Genomic DNA, 14,245 nt, shown 5'->3' with positions numbered 1-14,245 from the left:
GGACAAATACTGCTACAGAATGTGAGGGTTCACAACGAAACTCTCTATCTGCTGTATCATCCAGGTATGACTTCTCGATGAAAGTAGATCCCACGTTCTACCGTGTAGTGTTCTATTATCGTATTGTAATTTTAGCTTCTCTTACCCGTTATGTTCCAGCTACGTGGATGGTCGTGGAACGCACTCCACAAAAAATTGGAAAAATATTGTCGATACTTTGGATTACGGAGGATCTTGCAATGTCGTTCCTGCAAGTAGTTCCAAAAGTCTAAAGTGTCCTTAGTGCCATCTTGAAACAAATAAAGCACTGCATGTCCACGAAGCCACGTCATTGCATTAGTTTTAGTGCGTGGGTAATACTTTTCATCCGGGAATCAGATAGTCTTGGGGTCGATATGATTCGGCGTTACCCGAAGGAAGTATACTGACATTTGCCTCACTAAGTGCCACACTGTTGTAGACTCGCCACAGCTAAGACGGTGTTCATCGTTGTCTTGAACGCCACAGCTCGTGCACGTGGGTGAGTCTACCATGTGGATCGCATGTAGCCTTGATCTGGTCACCTGCTTACCGTTGACAGTGATATACCACATCGCCGTGACGTCAGTGTCCAGTGTTACGTGGTGAATTGTCCTCCACACTACTCGCCAGTTGACGTTCGGGTGCTTCCTCTCCACTACGTTATCGGGTCGTCCACGTTGCAGGACCCTATAAACCGTCTTTGCCGTCGCCAGTTGAGTTGCTGGTAAGGCAAGTCGAACGTAACTTTGTTCGAGGTAAAAGACACCGATGTAGAAGAGCGAAGAGGGGACGTGGTGTATCGGCACAGGCGGCAACAGGGAGGGCGGTGCTAGTTCTTCTATTAGCAAACTGGTCAGACTGTCCGGACGGCGGTGCCATAGTTTGACTAATGTGCTCACAAATAGGGCGACCGCTCTGCCATAAACGTGATAAAGGCCAAGCCCTCCCCAATCCGGGTGAAGGGTGAGGGTCTCATATTTGATCTTGAAAAGCATTTCAGAACTCACGAAGGACCCAAAAGCCCCAAGTATACGGCGAGCTAACATCACCGGTATAGGTAATATCTGGACGATGTACGGAATGCGTGACGCTAAATGTGTGTTGACATAATGGGTCCGTTGGACGACGTCCAGGGCTCGTTGTTGGCAATTCCAGTCCGGACATTTCGTAAAAGCCGTCGAAAGTTGTGAGCAGCGGTCCGTCGTATATCGTCTGTAAAATCAATGCCGATACATTTCAAACTATCACTGAGCTGTAAGGGGGTGACACTGTTCTCAGACAATCCGACCCCGATGTTCATCGCCACCGATTTTGCGACGTTGATACGACTACCAGTGGCCATGCCATATTTCGCTATCCAAGTTAGTGCGCTAGCGGTGTCGTCATCGTTGCGGATGACAATCACCAGGTCGTCAGCGTACGCTTTACATCGGAAAGTGTGGCCTCGTAACGTCATACCCGTTAGTCGTTGGCGCAGGCCGCAGAGGAGAGGTTCCATGGCCACAGAGTAAAGTAAAGTGGACAGAGGGCAGCCTTGGCGTATCGATCGAGAAATGGTGAGGGGCTGCGAAGGTCGGCCGTTGACGATCACCTTGGACGTCGCGCCATGGAGTAGTCGCATGACGACAGTGACGAATGGCTGTGGGTACCGCATATGTTGGAGGACCGCATCCAAATAGTTGTGGTCCACTCGGTCGAAAGCTTGACTAAAATCGATGGCCGCCAGTGCACCCTTCAGACGACATTCCCTCGCCAGTGAGATCAAGTCACGATATTCGCCGAGTGCCGTTTGAATATTATTGTCGCTTCCAATGACGTCTGATCGGGTGAGATAACATTGCGTAGGGTCTGGCGTATCCGCGCCGCCAACAGTCGAGAAAAGATCTTAAAGTCGCAGTTCAGTAGCGTCAACGGGCGGTAGTCCAGCAGTCGTGAGCCACCGGACGGTTTGTGAATAGGAATAATCATCCCTTCCACAAGGGCCGCAGGGAGCGGCACGTCCGGGGATAGTAGTTCGCGACAGATGTCCGTTCTTCGGGAGGCTAATAAATATTCAAAAGTCCGGCAAAATTCCAAGGGGAGGCCATCAGGACCCGGAGACTTGTTGACAGCTCCTTTTCTAATGGCGTTGATCACTTCTTCTTCTGTAATTTCTTCCATCAATGCCGCTTCTATTACCGGGGTGACGGTGCCGTAAATCGTCTGAAAGACGTCCTCCAGTGCTGTCGGATCAGGGGTCTGAACGGAATAGAGCTGGGAATAATGATTGTAGAACGCTGTGTTTATTCTTGTTTCGTGGTGAGGCGATGACCGTCCTCCGTGTCGATGAAGCGTATCAGAGCTCGTTGGCGTCGTTTACGTTCACGAAGGACGTGGAACATTGACGGACGTTCGCTGGGTATCCGATCCTGCGTCCTCGAGCGGATGACTAACCCCTCTAGGTGGCGTCGCATATGAGCGAGGATCTGAGCCTTAGCACGGTGGACCGCCGTTTGTCGTTCCGGAGACGGCGCCATAGCATCGCAGTCGCGCAGGACCCGGAAGTAAAAGTCGAGTGTATGTCTTCGCCAAGTAGCGTGGTCGCGACCGTAGGTTATCAACGTTCGCCTCAGTGCCGGTTTGGCGCAGTCCAACCACCAGCGGATCGTTGTGGGATATGCACGGAGGCGATTTTCCCACGAATGCCACGTATCCTCAACGGCTTGGCGGCAATCCGGGTACGACAGGTGATCGATGTTTAATTTCCAAGGGCTGCGGCTTCTCCACACTTGTTGCCGCCGCAGGGTGACGGCACAAATGTAAGCTGAGTGGTCCGAGAATGCTGCAGGCCACAGTTCCGCATCCTGTGTCCAGCGGCGAGAGAGCGTGAGACATAAATCCGAATGATACGACTGGAAGAGTGACTCGTGAAGTGCGTGAATCCGGTCGGTGGCCGTGAAGATGTTCCCAAGTGTCCACCATCTGCAAGTCTCGAATTAGCGTCTCGAGTTCCGGGCACGGATTATGTCGTGGGAGTTGGTCTCTGGGCGCCAGTACGCAATAGTAGTCACCTCCAAACAACAGATGGTCGTGAGGGCCTTGGAAGAGCGGGGCGACGTCTTCCGCAAAGAATCGTGAATGTTCGCGACGTTTGTCCGTCCCGGAAGGTGCGTAGATATTTATAAGGCGGACACCCAGTACTGTGAGTGCCATTCCTCTTGCCCCAGGCAGAAACAGGATATCGTCCGCCACTATCCCTTCCCGAAGAAGTACAGCAACACCGCTGCCTGTTGGGGAAGCTGGAGAGACGCAAGCATCGTAACCGTACATGCCTGGGAAGTCGTCGACGTACACTTCCTGGAGAAGGGCTATGTCGATGGAAGCAAGGATAACTTAGCAAGGTTAACTTAGCGCGCGTCCGTATAGTGTTGATGTTTATAGTTGCAATGCGATAAGTTTGGCCATCAGTACCCCTGTAAGGCTGTCTCGTTACTCTAACTGATGGCGGGAAAGGATCAACACTGGTGGGGTAAATTTCCCCCGGTGTCGTCCGACACGATGGGCAAGGAGTGTGCCTCACAGTCGTCCGCCCAGTCGCCATGAAACACCATCGGCTGTTGGTGGCTGTTAGTGGCTGCTGCGGCACTCGGCACTGACTCCATCGGGTCTTCTGGCTGGGAATCGGCAGCGGCTGTCTGCTTGTGATCCTGCTGTTCTGTGGGGTCGGAGGGACTGAAGCCGTCACCACGGCGATCTGTTGAGTTTGAAGTTACAGCGGCCTCTGTACCGCCGGTACCGTCGTCGGAATTTCCACAGTCCATGTCAGACGATCGCTGCAAACACTCGTCCTTAGGAGCACGCCGCCGTCTCTTGTGTTTTCGCGGGGAACGCTGTTTACGGACGTGTGCTTCAATATCTGAATGTGGGTGGATTTCTTCAGCTGCTCCGGTGTCTGGAAGAAAAGCCGCTGTCGGCACAACCCGTGGGTCAATGTCCATCCTGGCACCCACGCATTCTTGCAAAGTTGGTCGGTGATTATCTTCAGGTGGGGGTGCCGTTGTAGAGACCGTATCCTATACTGCAGAAGCCATTATGTTCTCGCCATCTGGGGCGGCTATCGGACTAATGTCGTCAGCATCGGTAAAGGTTGCTGCCCGTGTAACTTCGGCGTAATTGAGAGGAAGGGTCGTCACCGTAGAAGGAGTCATAGATTCACCTGTAATTTTAATCTGTCGTACCCCTTTAAGAACGGGGTACGTTGTAAAGGTGGTCCATTTTTCGGCCATATGGCTGATGCCTCTGCCGTAGGGCTGTAAAGCCGCGGTGACTACGTCCGGTGGTACTTCGAAAGGGAGTTCGAAGACGCGTATCGTATGTAGGCGAAGCCCCACGTGATCGATAGAGACCGCCCCAATATGGCCATCAGAATGTTTAAATTTAAGACCGTTCGCATGTGCGCTCACGATTCTGTTGCACACCTCGTCACTTACTAGCTTGACGTAGACAACACTGCTCGTGATAGAGATATGGATACCAATTATGTCTCGCGGGTCAATTTTAACGTCGTCACGTAGGAAACGTTCCACTTCAAAAGCTCGCGGTCGTGCATGATCGGGTTGAAAACTGATCTTGATGGTGGTTTGTCTGTATGAATGTGCCATGTTGCGTCGGTAGTGATGGACTCTAAAGTAGCGACAAGGCAGTAGTAAACAACTACGGGCACTCGCGACCGCGCGGACGGGACGTAAACAAGACGTCCTCGCCGCAGCGCTGCGGAAAGCAGACTGGCCCTAGACCACGGCTACACAATTCTACACACTGACAGATCTCTAGCACATGTTGCTTTACAGGTATGTGAATTCCTCGATGAACAATTTTGTGATTATGTATAGGGCATATAGGTAGTTCAGCAAAATCTCAAGCCCCACAAAACTCAGACCTGACCACACTGGACAACTCATTATGGGGATCAATCAAGTCCCATGAGGACCAAGGTCGGTACAAGACTAATGAAGAAGTGCACAAAAGTGGCGAGGACTTAGAGACACACAGGTCACTATGCAAACCATGCTGCTGCCGATGAATCAGAGCATTATGCTCACCTACTCAGTAGCGTGTGAGTCCACTTTTGAAAGCAATACAGCAGCGAATGTGGGTGACAGGGGTCTAAAAAGTCCCCGATAGATTTCTGGAGGTATATGGCACCAGACACCGATGTTCACGCACAGGTTACGCTAATTTCATATTTCCTGAGGTATATGGCACCAGAGAGCAGATGTTCTCGCACAGGTTACGCTTTTTTCGTAAATAATTGGATGGTGCTTCGTGAGAACGAAGCTAGCGTCCAACAGCGTGTGGTGCTTTGTGGGAGCTAAGCTAGTGTTCAATAGCATCCCAGACTTGTTCCATAGGGCTCGGTCTGGGCGAACTTAGTGGCCCGCACATTTATATGAATTCATTATCATGCTCCTCACTTCACTGCAGCTCCATGCTGGCCTTATGATATGGACAATTATTCTGATGGAAGACGCCTATGCCTCTGACAAGACATCAAGTATGAAGCAATACAGATTCCTAGCAATAATGTTCACATAATCCACAGCTATCATGCAGCCTTCGATTAGTATCGCAGATCCCATGAAAGTGCATGCCCCACGTGGAATATTACTGCCCCCACCGGGCAGCGTCCGTGGCCCAGTGCATGTTTCGAGGTGGCGGTTCACTGGATGTCGATGTACCCAGACACAAGGATCAACTTGATTTCTATTGATCCACAGTCAAACATCGATGATCACGTCCTCAGTGCAGTCGTCAGTTTTTGACGACGACGCTGTGACACCATGGGTTCACATTGCGGTCGTCTTCTATGGAGATCTGTGTCCAACAACGGGCGCTGAACGGTGCGCTCTGAAATCCTTGTGCCTGTACTAGCATTGTTGCACTCTCCACCTGTCCTGCTTTTCAAGTCGGTCTGTGATGAGGCAAGGATGTCCAACATAATTTCGCCATCTCGTGGTTTCACTGTGCTTCGATCACTTCCCATATATGTTCACAATGGTAGCACGCTAGCAGGCAGCTAGTTTCGTCGTTTCCGATATGCTCGTTCCGAGGCGCCGGGTATAACAACTTGCTGTTAATAAAAGTCGCTCATGTCGGCTGGTTTCCCCATTTACGGCCCGTATCGTTGCTAGAATGTTTCCCCATATGTCTCTGTTCCGCTTGAATAGTTTCCTTACATCGTCAGTGCCCGCATCTCCACCAGGAGTCGTTCAGTTTCGTGGTGGGCAGTGGGCATAATGTCTTAGATCATCAATGTAGATCTGCTGGATTCATTGTTTACATATATAAGTGTTCCAAAACAGTACCGATTTTTCGTCCATTGTATAGTGAACTGGGTGCTTGGGAACTACAGGATAAATTGTGGCAATTTGGGCTCTACCGTTGGTAGATGCGGCGTCTCGGACGCTACCTGCGGGCAATTCGGCACCATCGCTTTACGGTTCTTCGCATGGACACCAGATGGCCCTTCTTTCAGTGATAAAAGTGTTTCTGTTCGGCGTGTGCCTCAATTCAGTAGAGTTCAATTTTCAAGCTATACTGGTCTGCAGAACTTCAGGACGAACTACAACAGTATGCCGCTAGAGGTCTTCTAGTCATGTACAGGAAGTTGGACGTCACATGACATTAGGTCGGCCTGCATATATTTCCAAGTAGTGTCTGCCAATGGGGGAGCAGTTACGGTCCACTGTGATGGTGTTCTTCATTACAACTTGGCCCGGAGATAACATTTGAACGATTTACCATTGCAAAGATCAGCGGGAAGTTGGAAAAGGAACGAAGTGTGACGACTGTAGCCCTGGGGTTTGGTAGCGCAGACAGCGTTGTTTCACGTGCGTGGGGAGCGTTCCGAAACACAGACACTGCTTCCCGAAGGAGAGGAGACGGTCGACAGTGCTTAACTACAGCAGCAGATGGCCGCTACATTGTGCAACAGGCAAGAAGTGACCCAGGTCAAACAGCGGCTCCAATTCCAACCCTATTTAACAGGACTGCAGGACACGCAATCTCACGCTACACAGGAGCACGGTGACTGTGTGCGGGTAGTCGCTTTCCCCGACGATCTGTACATTATGTTCCGTTCACACTCGTACATCGCCTGCAGCGCTTGTGATAGTGTCAGGAACATAAGAACTGGACTAATTGAGCCCGCGTGCACTTCTCGGATGAGAATGAGTCAGCCTGAATGGTGAACCTCATAAGACGAGACGTGGAAACACATCATGCATCCAAGAACACTGCCGAGCATGGTCGTTTTGGTGGTCCAGGTGTTATGGTGAGGATATACATAATATTGGGTAGGAGTACTGACATTCAAATCTTTCAACATGGTACACTCACCAGTCAACGCTGTAGTGACGCTCTGCTTCTTTTCAGGAGTACATTCGGCAGTGACTTCACGCTCATGGATGACAATGCGCGACCGCATCGTACAGTGCAGGCGGAGGAGTTCCCTGAACGAGAACATTTTCGGCTAATGGACTGGCCTATACGTTATCCGTTCGCTCGACTTAAAACCCATCAAGAACGTGTGGGATGCCACAGGAGACATACAGCAGCATGTCCGCAAGCACCTGAGACCATCCAAAAGTCGTTAGCGGCCGTGTGGAGGAATGAAACGTCCTTGCACAAGAACTGCTTTCCAAGTTTGTGAGTACCATGGAACCACGTTGCAGAGCATGCATATCCATCTGTGGCGATCACACGCCCTATTAACAGCCATGTCCTGCCTTCTGTAATGTCCAGGGGACTATCGTAAATTGAGGTGACTTTCAATAAAAGTCTCATTTTTGTTCATCTCATTGTGTATTTTCATTCAGTTACCTTCTGTACTATACTGGAGCAGATCTGTCTATGTACGGCCAACTTTCGTCGAATTATGTAACTTGGCAGTGAATCATAATGCTAAAATTACTATCGTCCTGAAGATTTTTACACCAGGTTTGTGTCTTTGGGAGTATGTGATGCTGGCAGAAGCTGTCTTGTGAGAGAGGTTTCTTCGGGTTCTGAAAAACATACGAAGCTATACTGTCACTACGGAACATGTTGTAAGACAGATTGAAAAATGGAAACGCACGTAAATAGCACCTCTATATTTAGAAAAAATGATCGACTGAGTGGAAGATACTGTTTGAAATAATATAGCCGCCAGGAATAAAATGCAGGAAACAACCGTCTGTCTACAATTTTTTACAGAATGCAAACTGCAGTTCAGAGAATTGAAGGACGTGAAAGAGACACAATAATTAAGAAAGGAGTGACACAGAGCTGCAGCGCATCCCGCAACTGGTCGTAGAGCAAGCAGTATATGCGACGAAAGATAAATTTGGAAAAGGAATTAAAGTTCAGTACCCGTAACAGATAGCGCGTCGTACATGCAAGCATGTAAAAGTTATGCACACGTAATATCGCAGGTCTCTTTTTTTTCGGGTCCATGAAGTGTTGTAATATTGCATGAATCTTTTTGAAACATCCTACAATAGCAAATGCTGTTGTTCAGATACGTGATCATTCTGTGATAAAAATCCAAAGTGTGTGTGTGTGTGTGTGTGTGTGTGTGTGTGCGTGCGTGCGTGTGTGTGTGTGTGTGTGTGTGAGTGTGAGTGTGTGTGTGTGTGAGAGAGAGACAGACAGAGAGAGAGAGAGACAGAGGGAGGTTCAAAATGGTTCAAGTGGCTCTGAGCACTATGGGACTTAACTTCTGAGGTCATCAGTCCCCTATGACTTAGAACTACTTAAACCTAACTAACCTAAGGACATCACACACATCCATGCCCGAGGCAGGATTTGAACCTGCGACCGTAGCGGTCGCGCGGTTCCAGACTGTAGCGCCTAGAACCGCTCGGCCACTCGGGCCGGCGACAGAGGGAGGGGGATAGGGAGAATAAATACCTGCGTGGGTGTCAGAAGGAGGGTAAGGGAGAGAAATCATTTAAGGTGCTCAATGTATTTTATTAATAATTGTAGAACATTTAGAAAGCGCCATCTTACCTGTGGTAGTGCCTTTGGTTGCTGGATGTGCATTCCGCCGGTCTCAATCACATTGGGCAAGTGAGGTCGGGGATAACTGAAGCTCACGTGGCTCTGAACGATCATCAGCGACGTGTTGGCTCTGAGAGCTGACAGAGGTGGCATCGCAGGATCTTTGAAATTCTCTTTGACTATTTCATCGATTTTCGGTAAGAAGTGATAATTATAAACGTACCTTGCGTACGTCAGAGCCACGGTGTTTTCTAAACGCTGCCAGAAAGTCATGTGATCTGTATAGTCGCTAAAAATATCAGGAATGTATGATGGCGTGCTTAGCTCACCAACTGCATCTGTTACCCAGTGAAACCCTCCAACAGAAGACAAGGCGACCACGGGCACATTGAATTTGTGTGAGAATCCTAAGAAGCAATCGTTCATGAAGAAGTATTCCATGACAAGCAGGTCGAACTTTTTCTCTTTAATATTCATCAGTTTTTGAACGGCTTCCTGCCTTAAAAGTTTTTCACACATTTCGATGCCAACGTCGAGGAACATGTCATATAGCTTTTTGCCTCTCATCGATCTTAGTATCATCGTATTTTGTTTTAACACTGTAAAAGAAAAGACTCTGATAATACCATAGACTTTATACACGTTTATGCTGTAAAACAGTGAATACTTTTTAGTAACATGAATGCACAGACAACTTCGTGTGATATATGTAACTTTGTGATACCTGTAACATGTCGAGCAAGATGAAGCGAATAAGCCCTGCAACAATATAACCTTCCCCTCAAAAAAGTATCTGGCCTATCAACATCGCCTGGAAAGACTGAACAAATTTGGTTTCATAACATTGAAACTGTATGATAATTGATAGCAAAGAATAGCACGGGTGAATATATGGGGTAATATTAGTTTGGTGCATAAGTTCGTAGAGTTTTGGTTTTGCATGTTGGTATTCCAGTTGCTATGGGTTTATTTACCTGTTGCCATTTTTTATTTGCAGATCACTGTTGCTATTTGAGTTTACGTATGGTCATTTTTTTTCATTTGGGCATATAGAGTGGAGGTGTGGACTCTGGAAAATGGCGTTTCAAGTGCAAAAGTCGAAACGTTTACGACGTACTCTTCTGTTTGAATCCAATATAGGGGCGACACCTGAAACATTAGCACCGTATATGGGGATAATGCTATTGCACAGAGCAAGGCATATAAGTGGTTTTCTCGATTTAAGGAGGATCCGTTTGACATTAGTGGCTCTCCACGTTAGAAAGACCTTCGGGGTTTGATGAAGATCGTTCAAACGCTTTAATCCACAATTATCCACGTCCTTGTACTCGAGAACAGGCAGATATGATTAACTGTGATCGTTTCACCATAGTGCGACATTTACATGCTGTGGAGAAGGTTCAAAAATCGTATGTGAAGGTACTGCATGTTGTTGTTGTTGTGGTCTTCAGTCCTAAGACTGGTTTGATGCAGCTCTCCATGCTAATCTATCCTGTGCAAGCCCCTTCATCTCCCAGTACCTACTGCAACCTACATCCTTCTGAATCTGCATACAGTATTCATCTCTTGGTCTCCCTCTACGATTTTTACCCTCCACACCGCCCTCCAATGCTAAATTTGTGATCCCTTGATGCCTCAGGACATGTCCTACCAACCGATCCCTTCTTCTAGTCAAGTTGTGCCACAAACTTCTCTTCTCCCCAATTCTATTCAGTATCTCCTCATTAGTTATGTGATCTACCCATCTAATCTTCAGCATTCTTCTGTAGCACCACATTTCGAAAGCTTCTATCCTCTTCTTGTCTAAACTATTAATCGTCCACGTTTCACGTCCATACATGGCTACACTCCATACAAATACTTTTAGAAGTGACTTCCTGACACTTAAATCTATACTCGATGTTAACAAATTTCTCTTCTTCAGAAACGCTTTCCTTACAATTGCCAGTCTACATTTTATATCCTCTCTACTTCGACCATCATCAGTTATTTTGCTCCCCAAATAGCAAAACTCCTTTACTACTTTAAGTGTCTCATTTCCTTATCTATTTCCCTCAGCATCACCCGACTTAATTCGACTACATTCCTTTTCCTCGTTTTGATTTTGTTGATGTTCATCTTACATCCTCCTTTCAAGACACTCTACGTTCCATTTAACTGCTCTTCCAAGTCCTTTGCAGTATCTGACAGAATTACAATGTCATCGACGAACCTCAAAGTTTTTATTTCTTCTCCCTGGATTTTAATTCCTGCATGACCTAAGCCAAAATCATAAACGTCAGTGGGTGGCCTTTGAGCATCTCTGCTTGCTCGTCATTAATTGGATCGTGAAAAATCCCCTTCCATTTCTACCCTTTTTTGTTATTGGTGACGAGAAAGGCAGTCTTCATGCTGACACAAGGGAAAGAAGGGAATGGTTGAGCCCAAACTAAGCAGCAGCTCCTTGTACAAAGACCTGCAGACATCCGCAAAAGATGATGTTATGCGTCTGGGAGGGCAGCGATCGTGTGGTGCACTGCGAATTGCTTCCTGAGGTGTAACCATCACTACTGGCATTTATCGCGAACATATGCGACGTCTTGCAGACGGGATCGAAGTCAACGGCCAAGAAGAGTGCATGAAGTGACCCTACTCCACAATAACGTCCGTTCAAGTTCTACTAGATTGGAAAAAAAATGTTATACAGGAGATGGATTGGGTGTCATACCGCACCCGCCATATTCAGCTGATCTTAGGCCCTCAGGATTTCTTCTTTTCCGCTCTATATCGAACGCCTTCAAGAAATTTACTTTCGGCATGAAAATGCGCTCCGAACACGGTTGGACGAGTTCTTCACCTCAAGACCACGTGATTCCTACAGACGCGGAATCGAAAAGTTAACACAACGTTGGCAGACTGTCGTAAACAGTGAATGAGAATATATTATTGACGATTAAAGTCTCTGTTGTGTCTATCTATTGCACTTATTCAACTTATGGAAAAACCCAATAGAAGTAAACCAGTTCCAGTATACATTGGTCCATGAAAGAGTCTTTCGCGAGGTTTTGTAAAGAAAAACGCGATACGTAGTAAGATGCGATATTCTTGACTAACTGTGGGATCGTCGTTTTCAAGCAAATCGGGGTAAGAATCATACGTTGCGTCACATTTGAAGTGACGTACTGCAGAGGGGCCGAGGGGAGAGTCCTCTTCATGAAGTCTGGACAGCAGTTGGATGCCTGTGAAGCGTCTCTGACGCTAATGAGCCATTGCCAAAGATTAATTATTTATTAACCATGTTTACAGTCGTCTTGCTCCACTCCGGCGTTGTAGCCGATGCCTTAGTCAGCTTCGTGTTGGATTCCCTCTAGCAGCTGCCGAGTCAGCTCCGTTTATGCTTGTCCAAGCAAAGAGTGAGTACCTCGCTTCGCGACCCGGTGCCGGCACTGCTGTGGTCCTGACGAATGGTCTCGTACTAGCTGCCGGATTGTGCTCGGTCGCACTTCGAATTTTGTGTTGATCCCTGATGACACATTCGCGATGCGATGTCGTCGAAAGTTGCGTGGTCGATAGATCTCCTTCCTACCGGCCAGGTAGGTTTCAGAACCCGGAGGCGCCCAGGTGTTGAACAGGAACGTGGACCCCACGAAGCCCTGCTGCTGGTTCCGCGCTGAAGTTCGGTGCTGTCAGCACTGTGCGATGTGGTGTTGTCGGAAGACAGTCGGCTTCTCTATCAGCAGTGGTAGTCGGCGAACAGTATGAAATTCATCAGACGAAGACCGTCATCTCAGTTACAACTTCGGCTGGTTCATAGTCTGTTTTGGAGTATCTAGGACATTGATTCGGTACAGTACCGTAATCATGGAATCGAGTGCTGTTACTGTGAACGGTGTCGATCACCCATGATCAACTCCTTGAGAGCTGGAGAGCTCGAGTATTTAAAGGGAGCTAACGCGAGGCTATGAGGTAATGTTTGTTTCGCAATGACTGCATGTGTCCTCCTCGTTCTGCTCTATTCGCTTAACGGGTTCTTAGCTGCAGTGTAGGCTCTCTGATAATGGTTCTTACGAAACAGGTACAACTTTTTTGACATCTCTTACGAGCTAACAAATATACACGTCTGGTTTTCTGTCCCATGCTATTTTCTGCCGAGCTCATCGTCTCTCTCTCTCGGAGCGGCATTGTAAAGTGCTGAGGCGAGGAGCACTTGTGGTATATCACTAATTTCCTGCTTCTGTTTCTATCTCCGACATGAACGCATTTTGCTTGTAGCAAGGTGATTGAGTTTTAATAACATTTTCTAATTCTCAACCCCTTACTATTCTGTGCTATAGCAATATAAACGTAATTAGTATTCCAAACATGAAGGAATAGTAACTGTTTTATATGCCACATCAAGTTGTAAGGTGACAGAATAAACGGTCAGATTCGCATCTTACATGAGACCTTTACAAATCGCAATGAGAAGGAGAAGATGACACCTAACGTAAATCGACAGTTATGAGAACATTTGCCTATCAAAATGTAATGCAAAAAGGGATGACAGTCAATAGACGGTAATTAACACACCGTTCCTATACAATGCATGTCTTTGAGCGGAAGGTAGAACAAGGAACGCGACTTGAGTCGCTTTTAAGTTTGAAAAGTCAGCTCCACAACGGCGTAGCGAAGCCGCACTGCGGAAATACTTTAGGCGTCTGGAACGGGCAAAAAGCATCTGATTGGCGGAAACTCACTAGGAAGGAGAAAACTGAAGTTTCGACGCAGTTTGATAGAAGGGACGTTGAGATTGGTGGAGGGTGTTTCTACAAAATAAGAGGAACGCTCCTATTGGTCGAAAAAAACAGTGACGTGAAAAAGGAACCCAAGTGGGGGGGATGCAGTTCTGCCATGAGTAGTACAAGAGAGAAATTTTGTATGGGGACTCTTCTCCGAATTGGCACCAAGTGAAGAATGGAGCGCTTAACGCTCCGTACGATGCAGAGAAGAAATTGGTGTGGACACTGCGTTCACAGCGGCTGCACACCAGCTAAAATTAGCTATAATAATGTTTAGCTCCAACTGTGGAGAAACGAACCAGCCAAATTAGTTAACTGTTCTCGCGAGAACTGAGAGGGCACTATAATATGCGTGCTGCTCCAACCATGCGAGTGTATATCGCCACATAATAAGACTATGGCATGTTTTCTCGCATAACGAGAAACATAGGGAAAGTTGCTGCTGGAAA

General features: G+C 47.5%; 1 protein-coding gene across 1 annotated transcript in view; it reads right to left on the bottom strand.

Annotated features, from left to right (window-relative positions):
* The window catches only part of LOC126284499 (UDP-glycosyltransferase UGT5-like), a 59,196-nt gene that overhangs the window by 30,793 nt on the left and 14,158 nt on the right, over nucleotides 1–14,245 (bottom strand). Inside the window, exon 3 of the mRNA XM_049983471.1 lies at nucleotides 9,049–9,638. Within this exon, the coding sequence (XP_049839428.1) occupies nucleotides 9,049–9,638 (590 nt within the window). The remainder of the gene's footprint in view (nucleotides 1–9,048; nucleotides 9,639–14,245) is intronic.

This window comes from Schistocerca gregaria, chromosome 8 (assembly GCF_023897955.1).
Source record: "Schistocerca gregaria isolate iqSchGreg1 chromosome 8, iqSchGreg1.2, whole genome shotgun sequence".
Classification (NCBI taxonomy): domain Eukaryota; kingdom Metazoa; phylum Arthropoda; class Insecta; order Orthoptera; family Acrididae; genus Schistocerca; species Schistocerca gregaria.
Note: the sequence above shows the minus strand (reverse complement) of the source record. Positions and strands in the feature narration are given on the sequence as shown.